Source organism: Atractosteus spatula, chromosome 8, assembly GCF_055471065.1.
Source record: "Atractosteus spatula isolate fAtrSpa1 chromosome 8, fAtrSpa1.hap1, whole genome shotgun sequence".
Classification (NCBI taxonomy): Eukaryota; Metazoa; Chordata; class Actinopteri; order Semionotiformes; family Lepisosteidae; genus Atractosteus; species Atractosteus spatula.
This window is the reverse complement of record NC_142713.1, coordinates 18334719-18354529: the sequence shown is the minus strand read 5'-3', so window position 1 is coordinate 18354529 and position 19811 is coordinate 18334719. Positions and strand designations below refer to the sequence as shown.

Below are 19811 nucleotides of genomic sequence, written 5' to 3'. Positions count from 1 at the left end.
ATGTAGAGCCAGGGAGACAGCATTATCAACTGATCTGTTGTTCTGGTAGGCAGTGATTGATTCTGAGATTTAAAAATCCTGTGTGATTCTTTCTGCAGGATCAGACGAAGCACTCGGTTAGGTTCAAATCTGACAAAAACAAAACTGTACTTTAGTATAGAGGCCCGACTAGCTCTGTTGGTAGAGCATAAGACTCATAATCACAAGGTAGTGGGTTTGTGTCCAATGTCGGGCACAAGGTTCTCTAATAACCCATACTGGGTAGCAGCAGTATGGGGACGGGGGGTGGTGTTGGTGGTATCTGCATGGAAGGAAGGCCTGGCAATCTACTTCTGTATCTTGCCATGAAAACTCTATGGATAGTGAGGGTGTAACTGTCCATAGGGTCACCATGAGTCAATACCAACTTGGCAGCACTCAACCACCACTTAAGTATAATGGTACTTCAAAAAGGTGTTGTGAAATCTGGAGAGGAATAGCAGGAACACACTCCTGCAAACTAAATGTATTTTTTGGAAATATCATACAACATGATATTTTAGTCATTCAACATATTGTATACACCTCTGTATGCATCTCTCATTGGTAACATTACCAATGTTAATGTTTAATTTATACCCAATGCTCACGGCACACTAATACAGATAGTGGTATTACAAGCACTGCACAGCAACAACCTGGACATTCTGCTTTGTATCCACAAGATACAAAGTCCACCAGGTTTGTAAACAAGGAAGCTCAAGTGGAAAGTGGCCGAAAGCGTAGGTAACGAGTACAGTACAAGGAGAGTGGAGCTCCCAGCACAGACAGGCAAGCACTCCTCATTCTGGGAGGATCTTAGAGATCGCAGCACATGAAATTCAATCTTAATAATATCACAGGCACGGGAAGAGAGAGGAACATCCATTTGAAGAAAAAAATACGCAGAAAGATTCTATCAAAGAAGATTTGCATTATCATGAGAAATACAGGGTCTCACAAGGACAGATATACAGTTCAATTGATTCGAATAAAAAGATCTGTGTGCGAAGACAGTAAAATGTGTTGCAAATAGAATTTGGAGACCCGTGCCCTCAAATGGAGTATATAGTTATCTATAAGTAATAACGTCCACTATGATATCACGTGCATCCATAAATAAATGCATATACTTGTGACAAACTATGTAAACTTGTAGCAAGCAACAGCAGTCCTTAATAAATGTCAAACGAAACCAGACCAGTTGCTGAACAATAGCAATCAGGAGTTTCAAATCACAGAATCCGGGGTCCCAGACTCAATCTTCACACAGTTCACCTGACCCAGTTTTATAAGATCCCGCTGCCTGACGTAGACACCTAAACAGTGACACAGGATTTTTCTTTCCTGGTTTTGCGTCTCCTTTCACTGTAGCAGGTAAGACTACACGTGATACAATTAAGTGTTATGTGTGGTGGGCGGAGGTGTGGTTAATAAAACACGCCAGCTTGAAGGAAAGAACCATTACAGTCCAGGAAAACTATTTTTACTTCTGCGACATCAGACTTAAAGAGGACTTGTAATTTTGAGTTCCTTTGGAACATCTTGTTATTTATTCCCGCATACTTCACAATGACTCCACAAGAAACGTTTGCATCCAGTAATTGCACGTTGGCTGATTCCCAGGTAAGAAAAATGCAACGTAGACGGCTGCAGAAATATATTTTAATGTTAGGTGATGAAGGAACACCTTCGATGGGAGGTCCATACCTCACATAATAATTTAATACAAAGAGGTAAGATAGTGTGTGCAGTGAAGACAGGAGCACGTCGTTGAAATGTTTTAGTCTTCACTTGGGAAGCAAATTATTTTCTAGTTACTGATAAGATTATAACATCTGTGATATATTTGAACTAGCACTGATACAGTAATCGTTCCTATCAGCCGGTTATCTGTCTATATATGATAATAGAAATGCCACTGGCGCTACTTCTACTGCTATTTATATAGAAATCGTATACATTATTACTTTTATTGAAACTATATATATTCTTCTGCATAACGTATTTGCAGGTTATGAAAGAAGGCTCAATTCACAAAACTAAATAAGATCGCTAGTTCCCGTTTTCACAGAAGGAAGCGTAGCATGCAGTGCTGGCTATCATAACAGTAACTTTTAGAGTTGGAAAATTGTGTAGTGAACCGTAGTTCAAACAATGGACTGTTTCTGTCGATAATGGAGGCTTACTGTAATATAGTTGTTATACATCACTTGTTACCTAGGACGTTAGTGCGTGGTGTCTATATTGTTTTCAGTGGGGAAAAGTCCGAGTTTTCACTTTTTGTAAAAAAATTTAAAATCACTTTTTGTGATTTTAAAATCTTTTCGTTTGGTTTGTGATTAGTTTTCAGTTACAGTAAAGATAAATTACGATTGCTAGACTACGTGTTTTGGTGTACCTCTGTGAAGATCACGAATGTCTAATAAAATTGCATTTAAAGAGACATTTGAAATCTGACTTCTCCATAGTTAAAGGGCCAGATTAAATAGTTTTCATTCTCATTCCAGTCAAAAATTTTAAACCCGGTATTTAATGGAGCCTTCTGATATTTCTCCAATCATAATAATAAAAAAACTACCATCAACTTTTGATTGGACTTGGTGAAAACCAAGTGGGTTGTAGTTTCAAGCAATTCAGGTCAAAGTTTAATTATAGTTTCAAAATTATGTATATTGTAAGATTAAATCACACAAAAGAAGATAATTCCTTCTACAATTGTTTCTATTAAACGTTTTTCACTTGATTTCTATTAAATATTAATTTTGTAATTTAGGTTTTGTACACTCATTGCACCCTGTATCTTTATTTTAGATATGGACCCTTTCTGAAGTTTATATATCATCATTATCATTAAGGTAAGCCCTTTCTTGGTATCTTTTTTTTGTTTATTTGGTAAAATCTGATTCCATCCTTTACAGTTTGTCTTATATAATGTACAGAGAGGCATTGACAAAGAAACACTTGCTATTGGCTTCAATGCTCATTTGTTGCTTGACTGTTTTCACTATTCTTGTTTTGTTTGTTCACTCTGTTCAGCTGTTTAGCTGTTTAGCCCCTTCTGCTAAACCATTAATTACAAGAACTCATGAAACATGTTTGTAATGCTTTGTCTTACCATTGGTACTTACTGTAGGTGCTTTGAGGTACATTAGTCTTTGCTTCATTAGCTCTTATTATAACAGGTGAGTCTACAGTAACCTGAGGAACAAGCATGTCATGTGACATTAGAGCATTCCACTGTCTGTGAGTCAAAGTGATGAGGACCAGAGCTCAGCAGCTACTCTTCCTCTGAGACTGTTCATCATGAGAAATGCTTGTCATACTGAATCAGACAAGTGCATCTTGCCGAACACCGGAGAATGTTCGTGACATCCAGGTTACTTATCACTGGCTTAATTCAGTAGAATACGATAATGGGCAATTGAAGAAATTCATTCAATGCTGCAGACTTGCCTGGTCTTATACAATTGTGTGAGCTGTCATGAATCACAATGTAATGCACTTTGGCTTACTTCAGGAAAAAAGGGGAAGAAATTCCATAGCATCCATGAATATAAAAGATTTTAATTATTGCATATGAGTAGATCAATAAAATGTATTGATAAGTGATACATTACTAACTGTATTACTATTTAATATTCTGCAAGTCACTTAGGCAAGATCTATACAAAATTTAAATTACTTTTGGGATGGATTTTGTAACATATGAAACAAAGACTGTGAGCTGTTTTAGAAGTAACTTTCTACTGTACCAAGAGTGTCACCTCTCTACCCTGTACATGAGTTTCTTGGCCAGGATATCACTGTGCAGCTGAGGTGTAAACGATGTGTGGTCGGGGGTCTCGGAGGTGGCATGCCTGCTGTTAGCAGTTGTCATTCTTGCCTCATCTGACTGTGCTCGAAGATAAGTTTGATATATCAAGCCAGGATGAGAATCAAACCTGAGTTCAGTGTTCTCTCCTAGAAAAAAAAAAGTGGAGGACTCGACTCCTGATGAAGAGGGGGTCTGTCCTAATGTAGGAGGTCTTGTACCCTTGGGGTCTTGTTCACAAGTGATTGGTTGGAGCGTGAGGCTTGGCTGACTGAATAGTCAGGAATGATCAGTGTTGTCGGTGCTGTGCCAATCTGTGGCATTAGAGCAGGAGATGTGTTCTCTGTGAAGCCCTCAGTTTAAAGGTCAATCTACATTATGTCCCCGTCTGTCGTCATGAGGGCTGAGTATGACTACAAGCAGAGAAAACCAGGCTTCTTCACGGGGCTGTTTAGCTTACAATAGGGTCAGAAACCGAGACCGGGTGTGACAGGGTTTGAAACAGAGACATCTTGGTGAGCCTTGGATTAGAGTCGCAGCTTCTCTGGAATGAGAGGAACAAACTGAGGTGGTTTGGGAGCCTGGTACAGAGACACAGTGGGATGTATCCTTTGGAAGTTTACTGGGCAGGACTACTAGGTGGAGACATCTAAGATGATGCATGACACACTGGAGAGACTGTTTCTGAGCTGGCCTGAGAACACGCAGGAACAATATGCTCATGCAGCCACCATGAGCCTCACTAGAACAAGGGATCTGAAGATGAACGAATGGTTTCTTTAGCAATCCTGGAGGCCCGAGATATCAAATAAGACAAGGAGCCAAGTCAGATATTTTACATTAATTTTACATTAAAGCTGCACTAATGTCAACAACAGTTTACATTGCCTTTTTTACAGTATTGTGAATATCACAGATCTATTGTGTGGTTTATGACAATGTACTGTAAGTGAAATGGATGAATAATGATTTTATTTCAGTCTTTTGCAACATATTATTTTGCAACTTGAACTCAGCCACTGGCAGATACTGCTGCTTCAAAATGTACATTAACAACTGTTACGAATATTTACCCAATCTTGCATTCTCAATCCCCATTGAACAATAAATAGCATGGGGGGTTCCCCTGTCCCAATGGGCATTAGCACTGCTGTTTTTGTTGGTCTCTTTAAATTGTAACCCCCCATGATCTGTGTCATGGCATGACAAAGACGTAAAACAGCAGCAGACAAAAGAATGACTACACATGCCAAGTCTAGATTTGATCATTTAAACACCCTGCAATAATTTTTCTTTATCATACTTCTTATCTTTTTAGAGCACGTTTGTAACTGTCAGTGATTAGGCAGTACATTATAAATGTGTTTTAAAAATTATTTGCACTGCTTCTATACACATAAAATTTACCAGTAAAATGCAGTTTTGACTAAGGTGACCTTTCAGTTACAGGGTTATTTATTTAGATGTAGGAGGACTATCTCTGTGTGAAGACTAAGTTAATTGTAGTTTTACCAATAAAAGGCAGTCAGTTACATACTGTAATTCAGTATTTCATAATTACATAATAAAGTGAACCTTTAGCTGGCAGACATTATGTAACATCAATATGACCACAATCAGGGTCATATTATGCTTATCCTTTAGACACATGCAGAAGAAAATAAAACAACTTGAACTTTTCTATTTCTTTTACAGCTTGCTAGGTAGTGGTTCTGTAATAGTTGTTTCAATGGTGAAGAAGAGACATCTGGATGGTCAGGTGGGTTGCAAAGCGCCATGAAAAATATAAGAGGAAAAAGTGCCTGTCCACTTTGTGTGATGTTCATTTCTTGTGAGCATTTTCAGCTACAGTGGTTACCACATATTAAACAAACGACCACTGTGCACATGCCACCATTGTTGGCTAAATCCACTGCACAGTGAAAGTACTGATCCAACCACAGAGCTTCGCCAGCTCATCTTAAGACTCTGAAACCATCCTCCTCAGTGATTCAGTAGTGCACCTCTCTGGTTGCCATCTGGCCTCGACTACATGAATGACTGAGTGACAGTAACTGCTTTAGCACTAGCACACAGTTTTCTGAGCAAGAGGTGTTTGTTCGAAATTGGTCAGGGTATGCTCAGGTTATTGCCCTCTTGTGGCTTGTCAGGCACCTCCTTGTCCATTATCAGTGAAGAGTTGTGGCATTGCTCTGTTCCATGCTAACCTCTGCTGCTTGTGTAGTGTGTTTAAAGAAGCAGATGACAGTGCAGGTTTACACAGTGTGTTTCACCTGTGTTTGCAATGACGTTTGTAGCAGTGATGAGACTAACACAGTTCCAAAAACTGGACAGATGTGTTGGTGGTTTATTGAATAAACGGAAAATCATTGGGGATTCCAAGTGTGTAAGGGGAAATATTTCTGAAAAACGCTTCTTCCTTTTTTTAATATAACACAAAAAGTGAGTTTTGAAATATCCAATGAAATGTGGGGAAAACTGAATTTCCCGATTTTCCCTGTGAGGAAACCTCAAGACCCTCTACTGCTGTTTAACAGAGGAACTACCAGCAGTCCCTTGAAAGAGAAGAAGTTAAAAGACGAACTTGTTCCTTATATTGTTCCTTACATACTGTATGTAGGCTTACCCACAATCAGAAAAGCTGTGTGGTTAAATTGAACCTTCCCTTAAAACATTGCAGTTAGGAAAGGAAAATACTTTTAATTTATCATTAATTGCCTGCAAACATTAGACAGAATCCAATGCATTAGGTGACTGTTTAAAGGAAATAAAATACCATCAAAGGATAGCTTATCTAAACTTAATAAACTGTCTCAGCACCAGATTTCCTACTTTTTTTACTCTTTCTCTTGATGATCGTCTTGGCTGCAATAGCTATGTGTTTTGGGTCATTATCGTGCTGCATGATGAAGTACCACTCAATAAATATGCAGTTACTGATTCAATGGGATATGCAGCCAAATCCTGTCCTTTTCGCTCTGAAATTTACATGAAGTGAATTTGTCCATGTGCTCATGTTCATATTAAATAACTGGTGGTAGTTTCTCATTTTATTATGATCAAATGTGTGCATGGCCATAGCCAAAATGTAAATTGTATACAGGTATTACATTGTACTTATTATTCATATTGCTCTCATGATCACAAATGCAATTTGCTCGATTAAGTCTTTTGCTTGAATAAAGCTAAAAAAGCAGTTTTGAATTTGAAGTTCCTATAACTTTGAAGGTAATTTATATTAAATACTTCACTTGGAAAGTGAAAGTATTTCTTAAATCTCAGAGACAGTTATTTTACTTTATGCACTAACTGAAGAGTAATGAAAGTTACTCATTATTTTGCAGTACAAACTTATTAAGTTTGAGCAAGGGGTTGTTTGTTTTCAGGGTTTGTTGGCTGGTGGGAATTGCAGCGAGTTGTTGTTTTGCCAGACTAATGTTGAAAATTTACTTTTTGTTTTGGACAGTTGTTATTTACCTAGACTGTTCATACAAGGCCTGTACCACCACAATATAGGCTTATTAATGGCTTATTAATAGGAGGACTTTTTAAACCCACCAGCTACACTAGCTAACAATGAATGATACAGTAAATAGTATCTATTAATTCCATTACATTTCCTTTTGAAATGCAATTTGGAACTCTTTAAATCTTTGTGTCTTTAAGTGAGAAATAAGTAATTGTTCCAATGGTCAACACTAGAAGTAGGGTGCTTGTATTCAGACCCTTACTACTGTGCCACATCTTGTGAAGACATTTTGTGTACAGTACATCGGTGCATGTACATTTTTAAAATTAAGATTTTATTCAAGACTTCTAAGGTCAAGGTAGGTTACAGTAAATGTCAGCAAAAGAGAGAAAGCTGAAATATGGTGATTGCATAAGTATTAAGACTTCTGAATGCTTCCAATATTTAATGGAAGCATCACTGGCAGTAATCACAGCCCCAGCTCTTTTTGGATAAATCTCTTCCAACATTGCACACACTTTGCAAGTATTAATTGCTACTTTGAAGTGTCATGGCTGCAAGGATTAAGTCAACAAAATGTGAAACATGCAAGGGTCTGAATACTTTTGCAAGTCACTGTGTAAGGATACTAGCAGAAAGTAATAAGCCATTTTGTAATTTTGTATGAACTTGGGAGGATCAAGGTTAAAGAGACCCACTTGATTGAACATGTTTCCATTGTTATCTCCATTGTGTCGTAAAGATGTCTTCGATTGATGGCCTGTATTTTTAGAGATTAATATTTTCTTACTGAAAATGTTGCAACACATTCTTTTTCGTCCCCTGAACACAAAACAATGCAGCGGGTGGACAATTGTCTCATTCCAACAATATGTCTGTGTTGTAAATGTACAGAAGATGTCAGTCAGCACAAAAGAAGCAATCGCAGGCATGCTGAGTGTTAGATAATGCATCAAGTGCTAAGCCAGCAAATTTTATAGAAGATAAATGTCATTTTTGTGCCAAACCTGCAATGATAGTTTCAGTATGTTTCTGTGGGTGACACATCTTTGGCTTTTAAATATCTGGTATGTTAAGTACTTTGGAAAAACAGTGTCATAAGTAGTAGCACGTGAGATATTCTACATCTAAGAATTCTTTATTTTCCTGCCACGGTCATTGCCAGCAGACAAACCTGTTTTGCAGCAGTAAATGTTCTAATCACAGGGACTAATATTGGGTTCTACATATACTGTACTTGCAGGTCCGACCACTCTTCCAGCTTGCATTAGCAGATTTTTTGGCTGCTGCGGTGCTGCTGTCTATGAGCATAATAAATATTCTCACAGGTGTCACAGATCCTGACCAGACTAGCACAGTCTTGTCAATTTACAATGTTTGTGAATATGGAATACCTCTAGCATTGGTAAGTACCCAGTAATAATGCTTCACTTTTCAATATTATTTATGAAATAGTTGTGGAATTATTTACTTTTAATGAATGGTTCTTGTCTCTGTCTCTTTCAATATTATTTATACTTTTAATATAACATATAATAAATATATATAAAAATATAATGGGGAGAGATTCATGAAGAAATATGCCAGATTTTTATGTGTGTCCAAACCAGTCAGCTGAGGTTAATGTGCAGTGCTGGCAGTAATAAAGTCTTCAGCTTTGAGATTAACTTTTGCTCTTTGGCTAAAGTTTTGCAAGGTGTAAAAACAGTAATGCACATGCTTTTCTTTTTTACTGCAATGCCACGGTTTTTAGATGCTGTGTGGAATCTAATTCCTGGGCACTGACACTGTTCGTAAAGTCCTTTCAATTTCAAATATTGCAAAACATTCCGATGCTTGTAAAGCTTTCCAGGAGCCACTGACAAACAATTGGTACCAGAATGTACAAAACAGTTTTTTCCCCACACAATAAATGTCATAAGAAATGCAGGGCATAGAGTCTTGTCTCTCGTTCACATATTGTAACGAGACATTTGGATATGTAGTGTAATTTTATTGCCATTGGTAAAAAAAATAGCCGCAATTCACAGTAAAAGATTTGTGGGTTACTAGATTTTAGAATTAAGCATTTCTGGCATTTTATATGGCATTGTTTTGATGAGCAAGTTGGTCTTTTTAAGGTGAGGAAGTCCCTGTATTAACAATCAAAGGGAACATTTGTAAAGTCAAAGTGAGAAAGGGGTTGTTTATTCATTTTGGAGAACAGTTCCTATTTTTTTTCTGTAAACGAAAAAAAGGATCACAGAAGGATCAAAATATACTGAGGTAAAAACACCTTTTTTAGATGAATTCCCCAGGAGTTTTGACCAATAAAGATGGGGATGTATAGTTCTGTAAGGGGTTTAATACCTCTAGAGCAGATATCCTTCCATCTTGACTGCTTTTTTCTTCACACTGCTTTTTCGTGTCCTACGGATCAGGTAATAAAACAATGTTATGCAAAAGCAGGCTGAATCATAAGTCTGCCTTTTCTTTTACAGTCTTTTTATGGCACAACATTTCTTCTGGTTATGGTTTATGCATATGAGGCCAAACAGGCAGTAGGAGGATGGAGGGAATCTTCTGATGGACAGGTAAAACACTTTCTTTTTATGTCATGTGACTTAGGAAAGGAGTTCTCCTTTTTGCTCTGCTGTTGTCCTCATTTCTATTTCAACAGTCCCTTATTTTCACATACTGAAGTGTTGACAAGCAAAACAAAAAATGCTTTATTATGAACACCTCTCAGTAATAGCAGTTTGAGTTAGTGATTGTTATATGTGGTTGTTATGTCTTCACTAATACATTTGAATTGCAATGTCTTGTACTAAAATATTTAGAAAGATAAAAATAACTACAGAGCAGTTGCCAGATGTTCAAGATGTTCTTTGAAATTACCACCTTACCAAAACAAAGACATCTTAATTTCCTCTTCTTCCAATAATATAGAAAACAAGAAAAGATTTGACTCAGAATTTACTATTTGTATTTAAAAACAAATATCAATCACAAAACAGGATAAATCCAACAATAAGAAGCCCAACAGTAACATTTTAAATAGAAAGCATACAGTATTTCATGTATATGACTTACGCTCATGTACAGTAAGCCCAGAGAATTTTGTTGGCTTATAGATATCAGTATCAAATAGAGGTTTTCAAGAGAAGTTAAGAATTAATGAAAATTCTAGTCTTGATGCATCTCTTTGCTCATCTTTTGTCACACTCGCTATTTGCTCTTACAAGAAATAGACCTTACTTTCCAATACTCCATCTCTAAATTCTTCCTCCATCGTTTTTTTGCATCCTACTGCTCACCACGTCCATTTTGCTGTTCTCATAGCTGTTGGCACTGTAACACTCTCTTTCCCGTCTTCTTGCAATCCAGCAGTCCAACCACTATTCACCTTCATCAAGCTGAGGTGGGGACTCACCTTCTCCCTATGCCTTGAACATGCAGCTCTCCAACCTCAAATTCCCTGTGCTTTGTGGAATAAAATTAAGATAAGATCACTTTACTAGCCATATACAATTTCTTGCATTAAGAATTTCTTTTTACATAACCCAGCGTGTTCTCCATGAGACACACAGGCAGGGAGAGAGAAGCTTGGGGTCAGAGCACAGGGTCAGCCATTTATACAGGACCCCTGGAGCAGTTGTGGTTAAGGGCCTTGCTCAGGGGCCCAAGGGAGTAGGATTCCTCTGCCAGCCACAGGATTTGAACCGGCAACCTTCCAGCCACAGCCACAGGTCCTTAGCCACAGTGCCACCGCTCCGGCCAAATGGCTCTCCGCAGTTACCAAGATGTCTGCTCTTCTTTTCCGCAATGTAGTTGCCCCTCCCCAGTCCTCCAGCACATCAGTGCCTCCTTCCCCTCAGGCCGATTCTGGTTCCCCCCTCTTATTCCTCACTCACGTAATCCAGTTCAGTCTATCCCTCCCGCTCCCCTTTCTGCCATGTTTTATGGCATCCAGCCCACTACAACTTCAGCCCCAACCAATCTGCGGTATTTACATCTCTCCTCCTTCCCTGCTGTCCCCTTAGAAGCCCTCCCTGTCTTTGCCTCCTTCCCAGCAGGCATGAGCGCACAGCATCAGTCTGTGGCAGGATCCGACTCCTTGTTCACAGACCTCGCCCCATTGCCCGTGGCCCAGGCAGCAGTGGTGATGGGTGTTGTCTTCCCTCCACCCCAAGCTCTTCCACCTTTGGCCCCTTTAGAGACTCACTGAAGCATACTGGACTTCTACCTGTTCTCAGTAGCCGCTGTATTTTGGGGATTCAAGTAGAGAAAATCATCCTCATTCATTCAGATGAAGCAAATAGGCAAAGAAGCCATATAATTGGTACTTCACGCTCGATATGCTATCAGCCTTACAATTCTCTTATTCTTATTACTCCCTTTGTTTATCTGAGGGAGAATGTCTTCAGAACCTGAGCTTCACGTTCCACCAGTTCCTACACCATCTCCAGGTCAGGCTAACCACACCTTACCTCAGTGCTAATAGCTTTCGAGTCATTCATTCTGGGTGGGTGTAGCATCTACATAATCCCAACTTCTACCTTCATGCCCTAGGTCAGTGGTCCTCTGAATGGACCTCTGTGCCTATCTGAATATGGACCTGATTAAACACAAGATTTCGCACCATAATTTTTGTCTTGAAGAACTTCGCATTGGGGTTATGAGGTTCCTTCGGTCTCTTTTGAGGTCCTGTCATTCTCATCCTTACAGTCACGTTGCCATTTTGTCTCCGTCAGGAAAGCTACACAAACTGGCAGCTGCTGTGTCGGACACATAGGTCTTTGCTACAAAGAGGTATCCCTGGCCAAACAGGATTAGTCAGGAATGAGTTAGTAAAGCTCTGGTGCTTGTGAAGAGTGAGAGTGAAGAGAAGAGTAACACAGGATGAATAAAAAAATCCAGTTTGAATTGTAACAAGGTAGTATGCGTTTATTAATATAATAGGTACAATGAAAAGACACTTTCATTGATGTTTTCTTGTCAGGGTGTTAAGTGTCTGAACAGGAATGAAAGTCTCACTTCTTTCTCGCCTGTTTGTCTAGGAATACTCACACAGAAGGTCAAGGAAGCACACACTTTACTTGCTGTATTTTCTTGCATGGTAAGTGCCTTGTTTAGAAATGCTGTTTTCTAAGCATGTTTATTTAATCTAATCAGGAATAGTGCCTAAGAATCAGTAGTGAACAAAAACAACTGAAAGTAGGTAAAGGTCTCCTTGCCAAGCCTGAAGGAGAGATGTAATTCCACTCAACAAATATACCACCATTTCACTGGTGCTACTTTATATATCCCAGCATTCGAACGATGGCTATTTCCATCAAAAAAATATACCCTTAACCCTTTAACTTTATATTTGTTTTCTGGTTTTCCTCTGCTTTTCCTACATAACTGATTTACATTACTATGGTTTGCATTTACTTCACCACACTTTTCCATCCTTTACAATGCTTTTCCCTTGGGTTCGCTTTACCAGAGTAGAATGCGTATTCTAAACTTTTACATGGGCACTTCAATCTTTGGTTGTATTTTGGACTAATATTATCTGAACTGTCTTCAATTTGTTCCCCCAGGTGTGTTCCAGGGTTGTGCTTTCTCACACAGGTGATGGCCTTAAGAAATTCCCCAGCTGAATTATTCCCATCTCATCCAACCACAAACCTTATCACTTTCGCAAGTGACACTAGACGCAATGAATACCATTTTTACTGTTGCAGGTAAGCATGAGGTAATGTTTGTGTTTAAAGTTTAAACTGACTAGGATTTCATTGTTAGGGTTGGGCTAACAACCTGGTCAAGGTTACAGTTGGGTTAGGTATAAGGTTTGGGTTGAAGGTGAGGAGACAGAGGTGGCTTTGCGATTAGGGTTATGAAGGAGGTTATAGGATGAGAGTTGCACTAAAGGGACTGTGGGTTTTGGAGTGTCACTAGCAGGGGTAGACTACCCTGGCCTTGGCTGCTGAGTTTGCCGGTTTCCATTCTGTCTTATTAATGACCTTAATGACTTATTTATCCAATTAAGTGTATTAGATGCCCAATCAGATGTATTGATTAGGTCTTAATCAGGTGTTAATGGAAAATGGCTTTGAAACACGTAGGAATATGGTACATGTGGATCAGGGATGCCTATAGTTGGGTTGCTTGTATGATTGATCTAAAGTAGAACTACTCAACCTGTTAGACTATGTTACAGAATTTACCACAAACCAAGTCCTTACTTATTAAATTAGTAGGATCAGTGTTGGAATGACAAAGCTGGTTGTATCTATAGTACTATGTACTATGATACTGTAAGGATACCCATACACTTGTGCCAGGTTTAAGGCAAGGCACTGTGTGGGGATCATTTTGTAATAGGTGTTTTATTGTGCCACTGTCAGACAGGCTTTTACGTCAGGGCACTGGAAGAACTTGAGGGTCTTTGAGGCCCAGTGCAAATATTTTCATGGGCCTCCATCTCTTTCTCCTCTCCAAAGATCACACACTGGCAACACTAATAAAGGAATTGATCGCTATCCAAATGCAACACTAAAGTGATTTATTTTTCTTTATTTTGGTGCAGCTGTATTTTACTGGTGTATAAGGAGAATGATACCAGTCTCAAAGTAAGTAAAGCTTTTGTAAAATTTATTATTTTTAGCACAAGGCTTAGGGTTACCTTTACCTTATTTAACTTTATTATCATTACTTGATCTTAAGTACTACATTTACAGCAAAAAACGTATTTCTTCAGCATTTCCAATTTCCATCTGACTGGTACATTTGGAGGTAATTTGCACTTTGATTTGATGAGAACTGTGCTTTATTTTACAGCCTGAATGGTATACGTACTTGATGAAAGTGTTCTTCCTAGCATATGTACTGGTGGTGATAACCTGCTGCATCGTGAGTAAACTTTTTCTTTGTGAATTTTGAGAATAATTCTTGTGCACTAATATGCAAACCAAATGCTTTCAATGAACCTTTTTTTCACTTTATTGAAACAATCAGAATGGCTTTAGTGGTTAATCGCTATATATATTGTATATTAATAATACAAGAACAGCTAAAGTGGATCTAAAGTTCTCTGAGTAACAGAAAATCTTATTTTTACTGCAGCTGTGCTCTGAATGATTTAAGTGAACTAATTATGTGCATGCTCACTACACATTAATATTTTATTATTTATAAATTCTTACCAATTTATAACTGGTGATTATGATAGAAGATAGCTTTTAGCATACAGCAGGTAAGATTAATAATGACAACAATAGCCTAATGATTAAAAGAATTAAGAACAGTTGCAAACTAGAGGAACAGAAGAGTATTCGGCTTATCTAGTCCATTTGGTAGTTGACTCCCATGACCCTTGAATAAGGGAGTGCCTCCTGTTCTGTTTTAAATGCACGTCCTTGAGTCTCCGATTCATTCTTCATTCTGAAGACGTCCACTGAGTTAACTATCAATGCCCTTAAGGATTTTTGAATACTTGTATCAGGTTCCCTTGCAATTTTCAGTCTTGACCACAGAAAAGTTCAGTTCCTTCAGCCTGTCAGTGTAGGACATTCCCTTAAGCCTTGGAACTTATCTATCTGGTTGCTCTTCTCTGGACAAATTCCAGAACAGCAATGGCTTTTTTATGTGGTAAGCAGAATTGTTCACAATATTCTAAATATGTTACTAGTGTGTAGAAGTTTAACGTAACATCCTTTGATTTAAATTCTACACTTTTAACCATGTATCTTTAACACTTTTTGCCTTTTTGCTTCCCCACATTGTCTAGAAGATAATGTAATAAATAATGTTAATATAAATAATTCAGTTGTCTTTGTAAGTAGCCCCTTCGAGCTCCGTGTTTCCCATGTGGTATTTTTTGTTTTTGCTGCCTGTATGTAAAACCCCCAGCACTTGACTACATTTATCTTTTTCCAAGTGTTGGCCTACTCTTGAATTTGATCTGAATCCTTTTTGAATTTCAATAATAATGTTTAAAAACATTTTGAAATTATTTGGAAATTCTTATTGAAACCACAATTTCAAACTTCAAACGGTAATGATCTTGATAATGATACAAGAGAAAACGCTGCTTGTGTACTGTGTGTACAATCAACAGGGCAGATGAATCCCACAGCACTGCAGACCCCTAAACACAGACAACAAAGCAGTACCAAAAAGCTATTTGATGCATCACTGTAATTTGTTGCAGTTCTGCTTCTTATCAACTGGTACTGACAAGCTTGTCAAGACTTGGAACATAGATGGAGCAAAGAAATGGCAAATGTTAGAGGAAAACCCACATCAGACCCAAGACTTTGACAGAAATTCACCTTTGGGCAGGAGAATGACCCAAAGCACAAAGCCACAGCTCTAATGAACAGGCCCAGTTTATTGAATGAATGAACCTTTTTTGTTTCTTACTTACTGCATGTTAGCATCTACCCTGTAAACCTCTGCCTCATACCTTTTTGAGGCCCTCTTCTTTCCAGTTGCCTGCAGCGCTGTGTCTCTCTTCACAGATTGTGTACTACAGAGTGAACAAGTGGTGTCAGGACCGCCAGGGGGAGTGTATGTTCCTGGTGGAGGGAGATGGATTCAGCAGGAGGAACATGAGAGGGATCTATTGCACAGCCCGGTCTGTTGTGCTTGTCATGCTCGTCTGCTGGACACCAGGTCTGTGATCGCCACAGCAAAATACAGAATAATTCGTCGCCTGTGTTGATTTTAGTGTTTGTTATTCCAGTGCATATTCACTATGTTTTTTTTGTGTGTATTTTTCAACAGCTTTTTTTCTAGTCCTACTTTCACTTCTCATTCCAAATCAGGAGAGCCTTTTCCCCCTTTATGTTTTACAGGTAGGACATTTTTGAAGAGTCTTATGTGTACAACGTTTTTGGGCTTTTCAGGAGTATTTTTAAGCAATTGTCCTCTTGTGGGCTGAGTGGTTCAGGCGCTGTGAGATGTGTGAAATGGCAGTGATGCATGTTTTTGTAGTGGTGTTCAAACCTGGATTAAACACATTGATGTCTATCAATGTGGAGTTGAGAGGGGCAGCAGGCAACGGACTCTTAATGTAATATGAACCTGTTCCAGTGATATTCGTCCCTTTTCAGTCTCACAGGTCCTTTATGTTAAGAGCCCTACATTTGGCACAGAAAGCTAGACAATAATTTGGGCTTTGCAAATTGTGCCCCTCTGATATATAAATATATATAACTCAATATAGTACACACAAATCTGATTTATTTGTGGATTTGATTCAATTATGTGCTGGTGTATAGAGGGTGTTTGATAACATTAGTATATTGAAACAAATGCATCATGAAAGCCTCTCTATCTTGTCGGAACCTAATGCCCTCCTAAATATGTAAATACCAAATTTAAATGCTCCATATTGCACAAATTTTAATATTATAGTTGTTTGAATAAGCCAACTCAATAAACGTATGTTCACCCTGCTGAAAAAAGAAGAGAAACAACGTTTTGGCCGTGGAGCCTTCTTCAGGACACCGAAATGTCGTGTTTCTTGTCTTCTCTTTTCGGCATGTAATAAACCTTTACTTGTTCCTACGCATGCTAACGCAGCTACCTATGTGAACTACTTATATTCACCCTTACAGCTTTTCACCTACTGACATCTAAAGTATAGTACGAAAACTGTTTGAACTAGTAAATGGGGGGGGGGGATCGTTTGACAAGTATGAAATCTCAAAAATTATTGTGGGTTTTTTTTCCAGGCCATAACTGTTTCTCTTCAAGGATTCTTAAACAGCATAGCATATGGATGGTTACGCCGTAATTTCCGAGAAGCTGCCCTGGGAGAGAGGCTTGCACTAATGGCACAGAACCCCCGCGCTTTCTATGACGAGTCCCTGACAAGAACATAAAGGCCCAGAGACAAGGAACACAAGGTGCTTTAACAGGAAAGGAAATGACATGCGCAACAAACCACGTTTGGGGGCATTTATCCTCTTTTCTGCACATGTTGAATAGACTTTGTGAACAGCTGGAGAGAGGATGCAAAGCAGTAGACCTTGAATTATGAACTTTTTTTCTGGATTGCACCCGAAAAGCCTTACTTGAAGAACAGAGTCCTGTATGTTGAAGATGGGATTTTAGGTTAGGTAATTGTAGAAATGTTATTTATTATCTGTGTTTCTAATCTGTAATATTTAATTTATAAAGTGATCAGGATTTATTGCTACTTAAACTTTTTTAAAGAAGAGTTTAAGAACTAAATTTTTTGTTGTTTTAAATGATAGTTTCATGGCTAGCTTTCTTGGACATTCACAGTCTTGTCAGGAAATTTAGTGTCTTGCAAGAGTTTTCACGTCCTTGCAATTTTCATATTTTCTTGCTTTAAAGTTTTAAAGTAGTGATTATTATCTGTTAAAGGCACAGCTAATTCCACACATTCAGAGTAAAAACAAAGACATAAAACGTAAAAGTAGATAGGTAATAATGGAAAAAAAAATAAAAGTCATGATTACATGAGTATTCAGACCCCTAGCTGTGGCAAACCTAAATTAATTTAGGTACTCAAAATTACTTTAATTAGACAGAGAATTACTTCTGTGGCCTCCATGTGCGATAATAGTGATTCATAGGATTTCAGAATAAATACACCACTCTTTAAGGTAATAAGATCCCTCAGTCACTCAATTATAAGCCAAGATTCAGTCACGAAGGCACAGGACCTTTCAAAACAACACAGAGCTGTTGTATAAAGGCACAAATAAAAAAAAAAGACATAAAAATGTTTCAAACCCTTAGGATCTCTTTGAGCATGGCAAAGTTGATCAATAAGAAGTGGAAGGCACCCAGACCCTGCCTAGATCAGACTGTTCCTCCAAATTGAACAGCCAAGAAAGGAGAGAACGAATTAGGGATGTTGGAGTGCAGTGGCTGAGATAGGAGAGTATGTCCATGAGTTAGCAATATCCCTGTAACTTCACAAAGGAAGCTAATAGTGAAATGAAAAATAAAAACATCTCAAATCTTGCAAGGACTTTGCAACACAGCACCCAAGTGATACAGAAATGTGATGGAAGCTTTTGAGATCAGACAATTCAGCATTGGAAATTTGTGGTATAACTGCAAAATTTTACCTGTGACACAAACCCAGTACAAGCATGGCAACCCAAGTTAAGCACGGCAGTAGCAACATTACAGTATGTTGTACTTCTGCTTCTTATCAATCAGTACTGAGAAGCTTGTTAAGACGAATGAGAACATGAATGGAGCAAAGAAATGTCAAATCTTAGAGGTAAACCTGCTTGAGATCTAAAACTGGGATGGAAATTCACCTTTCTGCAGGAGAATGACCCAAAGCACAGGGCCAAAGTTACAAGGAACAGACCCAGTCACAGTCCTGACTTGAATCTGTTGAAAGATTCGAAATACACTGTCCACATGCAGTGCTTAAGCAATCTCAGTAACTATACCAAGAAGAATGGGCAAAAATTGCATCAAGCCAGTGTGCAAACTTGGTAGAGACCTACCCAAAAAGAACTGAGGCTGTAAATGCTTCCAGGTTGCTTCCACCAAAAATGGAGTTCACGGATCTGAATACTTCTGTAATCAACACTTCATTTCAGTTTGTTCTCTGATGTTTTGCTTTTACTGAAACCTATCTTACCCTTAGAAGTCTTTGAGAATTCAGATTTTGAAATGGAACATTAAGTTTAAAAAAATGCATACATCATTTTCATAAAATGGGACACCGAAGGAAGAGTGAATACTTTTGCACAGCCCTGTAAAAAGAGTGACTGGCTAACAACAGGAAAATATCACTCATGAATGAACCTGTATTAAAAACTTTTAAAGCCTTTTGAAAGCAACCAACCCAAAAAACTTCTATTTATTAAAAACAGTCAGTCTGAAGTGGACAAGAGGCATGAGACCACTAATTTTCCAGAAGTACTATGTGTAAAAAAAATAGGCTGCTCCTTCAGATATAATTGTAAAGTCAATTTAAGTAAAATAAATAAAAAATGCACTTGGCTGTAAATATGTATGTGTTGAAAACAGTATTTACTTAACATGGCACTGACTTAAAATATTCTAATGAAAAGCACTTTAGAAACCACAAGATGTACATGGAAAATTGAATTTGTAAAGAAAATTGTGTAAAGTGAACAAACTACCACAACAAGCACTGATGATGATCATTTAAATTGTGTCGAGTTAACCCACAAGGAAATCCAGAAGGAAGTAATGTGGAACATGTTAGAATTCACGCACTGTAACTTTAGAGATGGTGTGTTTATTCAAATACCTAGGGTTCTTCTGATGCATTCAAATTTCTGATTGGATCTAAACTGTTCCTTTCCTTCATTTATGCATTCACTATATACCAAAAGTGGAAAGATAAATGTGCAAACGATGCCTATTAATTTAAAAAGCACCTTATGATCAGAGCAATTGACTAATTGAGATCATTGACTACTTTTACAGCATTCAAAAAGCCCCTTGTAAACATTTTATGGTATGGAAGTTCTTCATATCAATAAGAGATATATCTCGCACTGGAATGACTTG

At 38.1% G+C, this 19811-nt stretch overlaps 1 protein-coding gene across 1 annotated transcript; it reads left to right on the top strand.

Annotated features, from left to right (window-relative positions):
• The first annotated feature begins 1508 nt into the window (after window positions 1-1508).
• LOC148829246 (uncharacterized) lies at window positions 1509-19281 on the top strand. Its single transcript, XM_088922813.1, has 12 exons — window positions 1509-1644; window positions 2833-2876; window positions 5528-5591; window positions 8545-8706; window positions 9782-9874; window positions 12341-12399; window positions 12869-13012; window positions 13858-13900; window positions 14109-14180; window positions 15791-15944; window positions 16056-16126; window positions 17009-19281. Exons 1-12 carry the CDS (start codon window positions 1591-1593, stop codon window positions 17156-17158), a joined length of 1110 nt encoding a protein of 369 aa, XP_088778939.1. The 5' UTR covers window positions 1509-1590; the 3' UTR covers window positions 17159-19281.
• The last annotated feature ends 530 nt before the right edge of the window (window positions 19282-19811 follow it).